The sequence below is a fragment of the Mesocricetus auratus genome, unplaced genomic scaffold, assembly GCF_017639785.1.
Source record: "Mesocricetus auratus isolate SY011 unplaced genomic scaffold, BCM_Maur_2.0 Super-Scaffold_100027, whole genome shotgun sequence".
NCBI lineage: Eukaryota > Metazoa > Chordata > Mammalia > Rodentia > Cricetidae > Mesocricetus > Mesocricetus auratus.
The window spans coordinates 4,863,624-4,877,400 of NW_024429208.1; the positions used below are offsets into that span (position 1 = coordinate 4,863,624).

Sequence of the window (13,777 nt, forward strand, 5' to 3'; positions counted from 1 at the left end):
GGGCGGTGGTGGCGCACGCCTTTAATCCCAGCACTCGGGAGGCAGAGGCAGGCGGATCTCTGTGAGTTCGAGTCCAGGCTGGACCGACAGCCTCCAAAACAGAGAAACCCTGTCTCGTAAAACCAAAAAAAAAAAAAACAAACAAACAAACAAACAAAAAAAAAAGAATTCCCATGGCCAACACCAACCTGGGGAGGAGAGGGTCTATTTGGCTCCCATCACTTAGGGAAATCAAGGCAGGAAGTAGTAACCACGGAATGTCTTTTTCTAGCTTGCTCTTTGGCTCACGGTCAGCTAGACTTTTTGTACAGCCCAGTCGCCACCTGCTAAGGACTGGCACCTCCCAGGCCAGTCAGCAACCAAGAGAATGCTCCACGGACAAGGCCACAGGCCAATCTGAGGGAGGCAAGGGCTCATTGGAAGAGCCTTCCAGCACGCCGTCACTCCCTATCTTCCTCAGCGAGGCAGCGTCCCTCAGTCAAACCCAGAGCACTCAGACAGGGCTAGGTTTGCTAGCAAGCTTACTGAGGGATCTGGGTCTACCCCCAGATGCTGCATTTACAGGAGAAACGCCACACCCGCCCGGCATTTACGCATGGATTCTGGGGATCTGAACTCTGGTTTGCTTTTACCACTGAGTCACAGCACACATTTGCTCCAAAGACTCTAAACACAGCCAGCAGGTGGTGTGCACGCCTTTAATCCCAGCACTGGGAGGCAGAGGAAGACTGATCTCGGTGAGTTTGAGGTCAGCCTGGTCTACAGAGCGAGTGCCAGGACAGCCAGGCCTACACAGAGAAACCCTGTCTCAAAACACCAAAGCAACCAAACAAGAGAATACTAGGACAGCCACACAAGTAGCTGACAGAGACAGAAAGATATCTATGGCAAGGGGCAAACAAACCAGGGAACTCTCCCTTGGTAGAGCAGTGGGTGTCCACAAGGGGGCAGTGGGAACCAGCTGGTAGATCTTGACCAACATGTGTTTTTGTTGTGTTTTGTTTTTTTATTTTTTTGAGACAAGGTTTCTCTGTGTAACTTTGTAGACCAGGCTGTCCTGGCTGTCCTGGAACTCACAGAGCTCCACTTGCCTCTGCCTCCCGAGTGCTGGGACTAAAGGCGTGCACGACCAACTCCCTGACTTACTTCAACCAGCAGTTTTTAAAGACCAAAGAGATTAAGATTTAAAAAAAAATCCTCAGAGCTGGATGTGATGACTCACCCCTGCAGTTGTAACACTTGGGAGGCTGAGGCAGGAGGATTGCCACGAGTTTAAGGCTAACTGGGACTACATAATGAGTTCCAGGCCAGATTGGGCTACAAAGTAGAACCCAGTCTCAGAACAAAACCAAAGCAAACTCCCAGCGTCTCGTGTGGTGAGCTGGGTGAGGGGGCACTTGCCGGCGATGCTAGCACTGGGAAGGCAGAGGCAAGCCGGTCAGGAGTCCAAGGCCAGCACATCGTGGCAGGGGCTCTCCATCATCTGAGAGTCATATGAGGCCCTGTCTCAAAAAAATTGCAAAGAGGGCTGTGGGGATGGCTCAGCGGGCAAAGGTGCTTGCAGCCAAGGCTGAGGACCTGAGTTCCATCCCTGGAACATAACTGGCAGGAGGTGAGAACAGCCCCAAATTGTCCTTTTCAAGCCCATACTTGCACTATGGCAATTGTGTCTTCCACCGTATTAAAAAAACATCCTTTAGACCCAGCACTCAGATAACAGAAGCAGGCGGATCTCTGTGAGTTTGAGGCCAGCCTGGTCTACATTGCAAATTCCCGGTTAGCCAGGGCTGTATGGTGAGAAGCAATCCTTTTCCCTAAAAGGACACAGAAGCTTCCACAGAGCATTGCATGAAGGAGAGACTCCTGAGGACATCAGACTAGTGTGTGTGTGTGTGTGTGTGTGTGTGTGTGTGTGTGTGTGTGTGAGAGAGAGAGAGAGAGAGAGAGAGAGAGAGAGAGAGAGAGAGAGAGAGAGAGAGAGAGAGAGAGATCCTGGCTTCACATGTCTGTGGACACAGAACTGTTTCTTTGGGGTTTTACATGTAAAATGTTAGATTTGGGGGTGGGCTGGGGATGTGACTCAGTTGGAGAATGACAGCGTAGAGTGCACAAAGACCTGAGTCTAACCCTCAGTACTCCCTAAGCCAGGCCTGGTGTCAAGCCCCAAACAGGGTGTGGCGGTGCATGCGTGTGGGGCCAGCAGTCGTGAGGTGCGGGCAGAAGGGCCACTGCGTGTGTGAGTGTGTGTGGTGTGTGTGTGAGGTGAGTGTGTGAGCGTGTGTGTCCATGTGTACTACATGTGCCTCCTATGGAGATCAGAGGATAATTTGCAGGAGTTGGCTCTGTCCTTCCACCATGTGGGTCCTGGGGATCAAACTCAGGTCATGGGCTTCACAGTAAGCAACCTTATCCACTGATCATTCTCACGACCAGCAGAGTTCAAGATCAGCCAGGAACATGAGACTTTCAGAATAAACAATGACAACAAGTGAAGTTTAGTGTTGGTCTGTCTAGAGCTCCTTTCCCTTACCTCTTGGTAAGGAAGGCACCTTCACTGACAAAGGGACTAGTTATCAGTATCAAGACTTGGTCAACCGTGTCAGTGAGCCCGAGTGTCTGGCCTGCGTGTGGGCGGTGTAGGCAGCTCTGGGCATCCCCGAGGTTGTGCAAGCATGTCATCTGAGCAGCAGTTGCACAGAGCCCACTCTGGCCTCCTGAGGAATGCCAGCCACAGACCATCTTTCTAGAAACAGTCCCTTCCGCTAGGTGTCAGGCTCTGTGACGACATCCCTGCTACTAGGTGGGGCTGACCGCCTCTGGCCTCCAGGCCGACGCCCCGGGCCCGCATCAGCTCACGTGGTTCCCTCCAGGTTGCTTCCTCTGAGGGCTGATGTGGGCCGGCAGGTCCCGGAGGAGACAGGAGAGCACCGTGTGTCCCAGTCCTGCCCTGTCCCAGGGATGTGTAGTGAAAGACCCCTACCCAGGACCCCCTAGGAAAAAAAAAGCAAGGCCAGGCCGTTGCCTAATGAAAGAAACCCAGACCAGGTGTCTCACCCTCAAAACAGGATGTCTGTGATCACTATAGCAGTCATGGGACCCAGATAATAATTGCTGAAGCGTGCTGGGAACTTTCATATGACAATACTAGAAAACCTAGTCCTTGGCAACTACCCTGGCCCCCAATTGTGTCTGATCACTATAGCAATCATGGGACCCGGATAATAATTGCTGAAGCGTGCTGGGAACTTTCATATGACAATACCAGGACACCTAGTCCTTGGCAACTACCCTTGCCCCCAGTTGTGTCTATGATCACCATGGTAGTCATGGGACCCAGATAATAATTGCTGAAGCGTGCCGGGGTCTTTCATAAAGTAATACCAGGAAACTTAGTCCGTGGGAACTACCGCTGTCCCCAAGATGAGCCAATGAAATGCCTGTTACTTATGTAACCATTGAAACTCTATAAATATTGTACTCCCTACAAGCCCGGTATGCTCTGCACCCGAGTTGCAGTAGCATCCGCAGGCACCTGTGTACTCAATAAATCACCTCTTGCATTTGCAGCCAGTGGTCTGGCCCCGGTTCTTGGGCAGAGGATTCGGTTCAGTGCCCGGTGCTTTGATGCCGAGGACTTTCAGTAGCCGAGTGGCGGAGACGGCTGCAAGCAGGCACCAGCTGTCTGTCCTTCAAGGCCGCTGGGCCTCTGTCTCAGGATGCCTGGTGTCTCCACGGATGGGCACAACTCCAGGTCACAGGCTAGAGTCCCTTGGCCTAATTCTAGCCCCACAATCCACAGCTTTTCCCAGAGGAGTCACCTTGGCCAGCTCTGGGTCCGACTCAGTTTCCCCAGGTAACCACCCTGCACACTCTGCTCTGCATCCCACCTAGAGCTGATCCCCCAGCCCCCAACACGTGTGGCCTTTTTCACCTTTGCTCCAATTTGTCCCCGTTTGGAAGCTCCGGTTCCATCTGCCAAGCCCCAGGTTCCCTTTAAAAGCCAAGCAAAGTGTTCCCCTCCCCCACACACTCTGCAGACACTCTTGACTGCCCAAGGCATTCTGGGTAGGAGCTCACTACTGTCTGCTTTCCTTCCAAGGGTTCCAGTCCTGTTCTTCAGTGAATTTGGTAGCTCTGCCATCCCCCTTCAAACTCAGGACTCCTGGGATGAGGTTCCCTTGTAGCCCAGGCTAGCCTCAAACTAACTGGCTTTGAACGTCAGGCTCTGGAATGCCGGGACTATGGGCTTGGGTGCCACCCCCTCTCCGTTTAGGTGGCACTAGGGATCAAACCCAGGCTTTGGGTGCCAGGTGAGCTATTCCCCATTCCCTGGGGGGCTCTGTTGTTTTTGTTTTTGTTTTTAGAAACACATAGCCCAGGCTGACTTCAAACGTATTATGTAGCTAAGGACAACCTTGAACTTCTGATCTGCCTGCCTCCGTTTCTCAAGTGCGGGGACCACAGCAGTAGTCTAGCACATTTGGCTTCCAAGTTGATTTAAAAAAAAGGGGGCCGTGCTGGGCGTTGGTGGCACACGCCTTTAATCCCAGCACTGGGGAGGCAGAGGCAGGCAGATCTCTGTGAGTTCGTAGTCAGTCTGGTCTACAGAGCCAGTTCCAGGACAGCCAGGGCTACACAGAGAAACCTGTGTCAAAAAAAAAATCAAAAACAAAATGGGATAAAAAGATGTACTTCATGTCACCTGAGTCTGTGCGTCACGTGTGTGCCGTCAGAGGTCAGAGAAGGTTGTGCCACCCCAGAACCGGAGTTACAGATGGCTGTGAACCACTACGTGGACACTCAGAACCAAAGCAGGTCCTCCGCAAGATCAGTCAGTGCTCTTAACCACCGAGCCACGCCCCCACCGAGCCACGCCCCCTCCGCCCCGTAGCATTTTAAAACAAGCTTTAAGTCACAGTTTGCACTCTGTGTTTGGAAGTAGCTCATATAAGACCCCCCAAGGTCCCACAGCATAAATGACTGGCTGCTCCAAAGCCTTTTTGTCCATGTCCTCCAGAGCCTTCCCAGGCCTAAGCTGGGAGGCAATGGTCCTCACCCTTGGAGCAGGACAGTCTGTGACCATCCGGCCCACGCAGGCTGCCTACCACCCCCACAGGGATTTGTTCCCAGCACCATTCCAGAGCCTTCAGCCACCCAGGCCATGGCTTTCACCCAGGCCTTAGCCACCATGCTGGCACTGCTCACCGGGGTCCGGCCTCACAGCTTCAGTGAGAACTCTGATCTTAAAAAAGGTGAGTAGTGTCCTCTGTGAAGAAAGGGCGGGGACGAGGGCTGCAGAAGCTTGCAGCCGCCCTTCAGTGGGGGATCCACGCCCTGACTGGAGGTGTGGGGGGGCCCCAGATGCACCCACAGCCCTGGACCTGGAGACCAGCACCTCTGGCCCAGGGCCCATCTGCTCCCTCAGCACTGGGATCACCACCCTCCCCCACCCAACATCCCAACCCTCCCTACCCGCTGATTCTGGTCTCCTGCCCTCTCCAAGGCCCCTTCTAGATTCGGTCTTTCTTCCCTCCTCTTCCCACCCTATATACTTCTTTGTTTTGTTTTTCGAGACAGGGTTTCTCTGTGGCTTTGGAGGCTGTCCTGGAACTCGCTCTTGTAGACCAGGCTGGTCTCGGAACTCACAGAAGTCCACCTGCCTCTCTGCCTCCCGAGTGCTGGGATTAAAGGCGTGCACTACCAATGCCAGGCCACCCTTCATAATTTTAATACTAAAATTTCCTCCCTCCCTCCCTCCGTCTATGTACATGCCATCAGAAATGTCTCAGTGGAGTCCGTTTTCTCCTCCCCAGTCTGGGGACTGAACTCGGGTCTCCCATCTTGGGCAGCAAGCACCCTTGGCTGTCTGACCCACCTTGCCACCCCCTCCCTTCCCATTAGCTCTTCAGATTGTGGTCTGGGACTATCCCAGCGCCATCATTTGGGAGCCGTGGAGAGGACAGGGCGTGGGGTGCTCAGTCAGGTCCTACTTGGGGAAGGAGGTGCATGGGGGTGGGTCTGAGGTGACAGCGTCATGGCTTACGTTCCTGGACCCCGGGTCCTTGGGAAACGCCAGGACCTCCTTCACCCCTTCACAGCCAGGATCTGGTGACCAAGGGGCTGTCTCGGCAGGCCGTCGGAGACAAGTGTGTCCACCACAGCCAGTGCTTCAGTGACTGTTGCCTCATAGACCTGGAGAGGAGGGGGGCCTTCTGCACCTCCAAGTCTCGGATGGGCATGGAGTGCTTGCCCCAGGTGAGCGGGGGAGCAGAAGGGAGAGAGAGACAAAACGCATGCCTCTGGCCCCACCCCCTGGGATACCCTCCCCCCCACCCCCTGGGATACCCTCCCCCCACCCCCTGGGATACCCTCCCCCCACCCCCTGGGATACCCTCCCCCCACCCCCTGGGATACCCTCCCCCCACCCCCTGGGATACCCTCCCCCCCTTTCCTGAACAGCTTGTCACATCCAGGGCGGCCTCGCTCTCGGCGATGAAGCTTGCAAAGGCAGCCAGGAAGCCACTGTGAAGTCTCACAGGCTGCTTAGTGGCCGCCCATAGTGGATGCTGGTTGAGCAAGATTCTCTTTCTTACCATTTCTTTTTTTGTTTGTTTTGTTTTTTGTTTTTCGAGACAGGGTTTCTCTGTATTGTTTTGGAGGCTGTCCTGGAACTCGCTTTGTAGACCAGGCTGGCCTCGAACTCACAGAGATCCACCTGCCTCTGCCTCCCAAGTGCTGGGATTAAAGTTTCTTACCATTTCTGATGCAAGGGGGACCGGAGGACATGCCTACCCTGTCCTAGTGGCCATCTCCCTGCCACTGACGGTCACTAGGGACAGCTGCAGGGCTACCTGGGACCTCAGCTCTCTGGTGGGGTCCACACTGACATCCTGGCTCCTCCGCCTCCTGCCTTGGACCTCTCTGACCATTAAGGGGGGACTAACGTGTCTGCCTCGTGAAGTGGCCGGGATGTTCACAGGACTCACTCAAGCAGGCTCTTGTCAGCTGGGAGACACAAAGGCACAGAATGCTTTGTTCCTACTCATTGGCCTTGGGCCCAAACTCTTCCAGGGGGGGATGGACCCAGCCTCCGTATCCTCGCCTGGCTCACTACAGGTGTCTAAAGAGCCAGCCAGGGCCTCGTGTGGCCTGGGGAATGTCTTTACTGGAGCTCACTTGGCGTATGGTACCTTACTGCAGTATGGAGCTGAGCAAGGTCACGGTTCTAGTTGGCTTTCTGTTGCTGGGATAAACAGCGTGGCCAAAAATAACGCAGAGAAGGAAGGATTTGTTGTGGCTTACACGTCCAGGTCACAGCCCGTCACCAAGGGACGTCAGGTGGGGACTGAAGTAGAGAGAGAGGAGAAATGGTCAGGCAGGAGCGAGGAGAAATGGTACCCAGCGGTTCACTCCCAGGCTCAAGCTTAGCTTTTTACACGAGGTTCACCTGCCTAGGGATGACGCTGGCTGCCCACAGTGGGCTGGGCCCTCACACATCAAGGCCAATCTGAGGGAGGCGATTCATTAGTTGCAGGTGACTGTAGGGTATATTAACAGGAAAACCCAGGTGGAGGCGGGACATGGTTGGAGAGCTCAGTCACTCATCAGAGCGCTGGTTCCGGCAGGAGACAGAGTTCCATTCCCCGTATTCACAAACATCTGCAACTCCAGTTCCAGGTGACCTAACAAGCATGTAGGCATAGTCCAGGCAGGTAAACACACGAAGCAAACTACATCAAAAAGAGAAACCAGGACAGCTGCTATTGTCCCCTCTGGGCAGAGCGGTGCTCAGCCGTATGAATCTGGGGTTGGGCATGTCCCACCAGCACTTACTTACACTCCTGGGCGGCTCCCCAGGAAACGTGACCCCTCACTTCATACCCTTCTTTGCCCACAGACCAGGGGAACCCTGAACATCATGTGTCCCTGCCGAATTGGCTTGAGCTGCCATTCCAAGGACCCCATGTGCCCCCGCCGGTGCCAAATGATCTAGAGGGAACACAGGCTGCTCACGGGCACTGCTGCTGCACCCTCCCCCAGGTGTCCCCAAGCAAGCTTGTCCTCATTAAAGTCACTTCCTGGCTCTGGTCTCTGTCTGCCCTTCGTGGGTGGGAAAGCCACAGGGGGTGATTTGAGAGACAAAGATCTGCTCCTGGGTGGGGGTGATGGGGGTTGGGAGAGTTTCATGGGAGGGGCAGGGCGGAGAGATGAGACTTGGGGTGCGTGGTGGGGAGGGACAGAGTGGGGGGCTGTTTTGTGAGGGGCACAGGAGGGTGACGGTCGCTTGGAGTGTGTCTCTTCAAATGCGTGGGGATGTGTAGACTGTGTGCCAACAAGATGGTTCAGCAGGTGAGGGCACCTGCTGCCCAGCCTGGTGACCCGAGCTCAGTCCCCAGGTTTCGCGTGGAAGGAGAGAATGGAGTCCTACAAGTTTGTTCTCTGCCATCCACACGTGCAGCACACAAAATGAATAACTGGCTTTTAAAAATTTTTATTTATGAAAAATATTTATACGCATTGATGTTTTGCCTGCATGTGTATCTGTGTGAGGGTGTTGGGTACCCTGGGACTGGAGTTACACACAGTTGTGAGCTGCCACATGGGTGCTGGGAATTGAACTCAGGTCCTCGGGAAGAGCTCTTCCAGTGCTCTTCACTGCTGAGCCGTCTCTCCAGCTCAAATTTAAAAAAAATAAACAAATTGATGCAAGAATGTGAGGCTCCAGAGATGGCTAAGCAGTTAGCAGGGCTCCTGCTCATCAGAGGCCCAGAGTTCAGTTCCCAACACCGACATTAGGTGGCTCCCAAATGCCAGTAACTCCAACTCTGGTGACTCCGCTGCCCTCTTCTGGCCTCTACAGGTACTACACATGTATGGTGCAAACACACACACACACACACACACACACATACACACTATCATCATCATCATCATCTTTCTTTTAATGCAAGAATGTGACCAGTGGAGTGTGTGGAGTGTGCCTTAATGGATCCATTATATATAGAGAGAGACACTGAGATTCACCCTCAGGGGTCACCATAGACTTTTCTGCTTCAAGAATACCTGAAAAGTGAGTTTCAGGACAGCCTCCAAAGCTACAGAGAAACACTATCTTGAAAAATCAAAAACAACAACAAAACCAAACAAATAAAACTGAAAAGCCCACCTGAACTGGCTTAAGTGATGAGGGGAATTTGTTCATGGTTAAATATGAAATTCAGAGCCGGGCGTTGGTGGCGCACGCCTTTAATCCCAGCACTTGGGAGGCAGAGGCAGGCAGATCTCTGTGAGTTCGAGGCCAGCCTGGTCTACAGAGTGAGTTCCAGGACAGCCTCCAAAGCCACAGAGAAACCCTGTCTCGAAAAACCAAAAAATAAAAAAAAAAATATGAAATTCAGAGTCACATTATGTCCCAGCTCAGGCCCCACCCAGTCCTGGGTCTCAAGCTAAAGTCCTTCCTAATTGCCTAGCAACGACAGGAGTTCCAGGCATCACCCAATAACATGGAGTTTTTTTGTTTTGTTTTTGTTTTTGTTTTTGTTTTTACGAGACAGGGTTTCTCTGTATTGTTTTGGAGGCTGTTGGTTCAGCCCGGCCTCAAACTCACACAGATCCCCCTGCCTCTGTCTCCCAAGTGCTGGGATTAAAGGCGTGCGCCACCACCGCCCGGCCTAATATGGAGTTTAATGAGCAACATGTTTCCAGGCTGCTGGACCTTCTCCTCTGTCCAATGGAGGCCAGAGGTGCTGGGTTTCCCCCTAGAGCTGGAGTTGTAGGCAGTTGTGGTGATTTGGGCATAGATACGGGTGCTGGGAATTGAGCTGAGTTTGTCTGCAAGAACAATGTGAGCTCTTAACTGATGAGTTATCTCTCCAGTTCATTTCAAGATACTTGTTTTTTTGTTTTTGTATTTTGAGACAGGATTTCTCTGTGGCTTTGGAGGTTGCCTTGGAACTCGATCTTGCAGACCAGGCTGGTCTCGAACTCACCACCTGCCTCTTCCTCCCGAGTGCTGGGATTAAAGGCATGCGCCACCACTGCCCGACACAAGATAACTTTTAAAAAGATGTATTTTTGGCGGGTGGTGGTGGCGCACGCCTTTAATCCCAGCACTCGGGAGGCAGAGGCAGGGGGGATCTCTGTGAGTTCGAGGCCTCCACACCTGCACATGCGCAAACAATATTCCCAGCCATTGCATAATTCTTCAGTCAGGAAGATGAAGCTGGGCATGGTGGTTCATGCTGTACCACAGAGACAAAGGCAGAGTTGGAGGCCAGCCAGGACTACATAGTGAGACCCTGGCTCAAAACCAGGAAGCACAAAACAGTAACAGAACTAACTACCCAGGGCCAGCAGGATGGCTCAGTGGGTAGAGGTCTCTGGGATGCAAGCCGGGGGACCCTAGCTCAGTCCCTAGGCCCCGAAAGATGGAAGGAGAGAACCAACACCTACAAGCTGTTCTCTGACGGCACCTTGTGTGCTCTGGAGCCCGCCCTGATAAATACATAACTCCAAAAAATAAATGATTACTAGGATGAAATATCGTCCCTTCTACTGAACTTGACCATAGAAGTGAAATAAGCCATTTTTTTTTTGAGACAGGGTCTCACTATGTCATCCTAGCTATTCTCTTTGTAGACCAGACTGGTCTTGAACTCACAGAGATCCACCAACTTCTGCCTCCTGAGTGCAGTCATTAAAGGCCACAGAGACAATGCCACGGGTTGACCAAAGCCCACTTCCTTGGAACGTTTCTGCTTGGTAGAAGGAAGGGAAGTGATGTATAATTTTTGGACAAAGCAGAAAAAAAAAAACAGTAACTATGACACAAAAGAAGAAGCCCAGACCCATGCAGAAGCATTCTGAACCCCAGCTACACAGGACCCCAGCTGTGGAGGGCCCCAGGTACAGAAGACGACTAGGAGAAACAAGGGCTTTGGCCCTGGGTTTGGACCATGGTCGTCCCAGAGTCTGGGGTACACAGCCCCTGACCTGAGCTCACAGTGCTCAACACACTTTATTGAGCACATACTACATACAAACCGCTTTTCTCCGTCCAGGACAGGACTGGGGGGAGACGGCAGACCTCAGCAGCAGAGTGCCACTTGAGTATAACCCACAGCTGAGGTTGGCCAAGGCTGGCGGGGAACCTGGGGAACAGGGTTCCAGGTGGGGGCAGGGAGCGTTGGCTGCAAAGTCCAGGCAGAGCCAGAGGAGGAAACCACAGAGAAGAGGGAGCTGGGGCCACGGAAGTCGGAGGACGCGAGTGAACAGAAGAGCAAGAGACCCCTGCCCTCCTGGAGCTGGAATCTGAGGGGAGACAGGGTCAAGTGGGAACAAAACACAAAGATGATAATGTCGGGGAGGTGTGTTCTGGTGAGCGTGGGAAAGCAGAGGGGGCCCTCCACGGCTGGGGCCCTCCACGGCTGGGGTCCTCCACGGCTGGGGTCCTCTGTATTGGGGTCCTCCACGGCTGGGGCCCTCCACGGCTGGGGTCCTCTGTATCTGGGGTCATCCATGGCTGGGGTCTTCTGTACCTGGGGCCCTCCATGGCTGGGGTCCTCTGTATCTGGGGCCCTCCACGGCTGGGGTCCTCTGTATCTGGGGTCATCCATGGCTGGGGTCTTCTGTACCTGGGGTCCTCCATGGCTGGGGTCCTCTGTATCTGGGGTCATCCATGGCTGGGGTCTTCTGTACCTGGGGTCCTCCATGGCTGGGGTCCTCTGTATCTGGGGTCCTCCATGGCTGGGGTCCTCTGTATCTGGGGTCCTCCACGGCTGGGGTCCTCTGTATCTGGGGTCCTCTGTATCTGGGGTCCTCCATGGCTGGGGTCCTCTGTATCTGGGGTCCTCTGTATCTGGTGTCCTCCACGGCTGGGGTCCTGTGTAGCTGGGGTCCTCCATGGCTGGGGTCCTCTGTATCTGGGGTCCTCCATGGCTGGGGTCCTCTGTATCTGGGGTCCTCCACGGCTGGGGTCCTGTGTAGCTGGGGTCCTCCATGGCTGGTGTCCTCTGTATCTGGGGTCTTCTGTACCTGGGGTCCTCCATGGCTGGGGTCCTCCATGGCTGGGGTCCTCAGTATCTGGGGTCCTCTGTATCTGGGGTCTCTGTACCTGGGGTCCTCCATGGCTGGGGTCCTCTGTATCTGGGGTCCTCCACGGCTGGGGTCCTGTGTAGCTGGGGTCCTCCATGGCTGGTGTCCTCTGTATCTGGGGTCTTCTGTACCTGGGGTCCTCCATGGCTGGGGTCCTCCATGGCTGGGGTCCTCAGTATCTGGGGTCCTCTGTATCTGGGGTCTCTGTACCTGGGGTCCTCCATGGCTGGGGTCCTCTGTATCTGGGGTCCTCCATGGCTGGGGTCCTCTGTATCTGGGGTCATCCATGGCTGGGGTCTTCTGTACCTGGGGTCATCCATGGCTGGGGTCCTCTGTATCTGGGGTCCTCTATGGCTGGTGTCCTCTGTATCTGGGGTCCTCCACGGCTGGGGTCCTGTGTAGCTGGGGTCCTCCATGGCTGGGGTCCTCTGTATCTGGGGTCTTCTGTACCTGGGGTCCTCCATGGATTAGGTCCTCCTACGGGGTCCTCCATGGCTGGGGTCCTCCTGGTATCTGGGCCTGTCCTCATCTGTCTGAGAGTCCTCTGTATCCATCTCCATGGCCTGGGGTCCTCTGTAGCTGGGGGTCTCGTCTGGGCCTGCTGAGACTTAGGGTCACTCAAGCAGGTCTCTGTCCAGGACCACCTCCTTGGTTACAGGCTCATCAGTCCTCCACGGTTGGTCCAACCTAACTGGGGTCCATCCATTAGTCTTCAGGTCTCTGTACCATTGCACTCATGCGCAGAGTCCTTCACACCTAGAGGTGCTTCAGCAAGCGGGTCTCACTTAGCCATCTGCAAGGTCATCAGCACAAGTGTGGACTTGCCCCCATGGCTAGTCCTGGGGTCCTCTACATTCGCGCTGGGTCTTTCTGAATCTGGGGTCTCACTAGCTGGTCCTGATGCTGGGGTCCCTACTGTCTTAGTCCTGTAGTCCCCACGCAGAAAGTCCTCTAATCTCGACCGGACCTCCGTACATCAGGCCAACCATAAAGGCGGTCAACAATCTCTGGCGTCTGCTCCCATGGCTCGCCGTCCTGTGGCCACTGGTTGGTCCTTCAGCAGCCGGGGTCTCATAACATCCTCAACTTGGGTCACCTCCAAATCATGGCCGTGAGGTCCTCCAGCAGGGTCCTCATCTGATGTCAAATCTCCATGCAAGAGTCCCGCTGAAGGTCTACACTCAGAAAACAGGTCCTCTGTAGCTGGGGTCCTCTGTATTAGGGTCCTCCATGGCTGGGGTCCTCTGTATCTGGGGTCCTCCATGGCTGGGGTCCTCTGTATTGGGGTCCTCCATGGCTGGGGTCCTCTGTATCTGGGGTCCTCCATGGCTGGGGTCCTCTGTATTGGGGTCCTCCATGGCTGGGGTCCTGTGTAGCTGGGGTTCAAAATGCTTCTGCCTGAGGCAGGAGGCAGATCAAAGCAGGGCATTCTGAGATCAGGGCTCTAGGCCCATGGCGGTCCTGAGGTAGGGGAATGGTATCATGGGAGTTGACAGGATTCTCTAGATGTTCTGGAAGAGTGGATAGGAAGGGACAAGGGGCGAGGAGATGGGGCAGGGAGGAAGTGGGGAGGCAGGAAGAGGTGTAGCCCGTGAAACGTCTCAGTGTGTGTTTCCAAAAGCCAGGAGTGCTGTGCACTAGTTCCAGTACTCAGGAGGCAGAGGCAGGAGGACTGACGTAAGTT

At 54.3% G+C, this 13,777-nt stretch overlaps 1 protein-coding gene across 1 annotated transcript; it reads left to right on the forward strand.

The window, feature by feature from the left end:
• Positions 1–4,946: 4,946 nt before the first annotated feature.
• Positions 4,947–8,075, forward strand: Clpsl2 (colipase like 2). Its single transcript, XM_040732022.1, has 3 exons — positions 4,947–5,243; positions 6,125–6,255; positions 7,898–8,075. The coding sequence occupies exons 1-3, from the start codon at positions 5,162–5,164 to the stop codon at positions 7,991–7,993; spliced, it is 309 nt and encodes a 102-aa protein (XP_040587956.1). The 5' UTR covers positions 4,947–5,161; the 3' UTR covers positions 7,994–8,075.
• Positions 8,076–13,777: the final 5,702 nt, after the last annotated feature.

What these genes read in the sequence shown, in the direction of transcription:
- Clpsl2 (XM_040732022.1), top strand. Translation starts at nt 5,162, where the DNA reads ATGGCTTTCACCCAGGCCTTAGCCACCATGCTGGCACTGCTCACCGGG. An exon ending in CTTCAGTGAGAACTCTGATC is followed by an intron (nt 5,244 to 6,124) that starts TTAAAAAAGGTG and finishes CCAAGGGGCTGT; the next exon opens with CTCGGCAGGCCGTCGGAGAC. An exon ending in GCATGGAGTGCTTGCCCCAG is followed by an intron (nt 6,256 to 7,897) that starts GTGAGCGGGGGA and finishes CTTTGCCCACAG; the next exon opens with ACCAGGGGAACCCTGAACAT.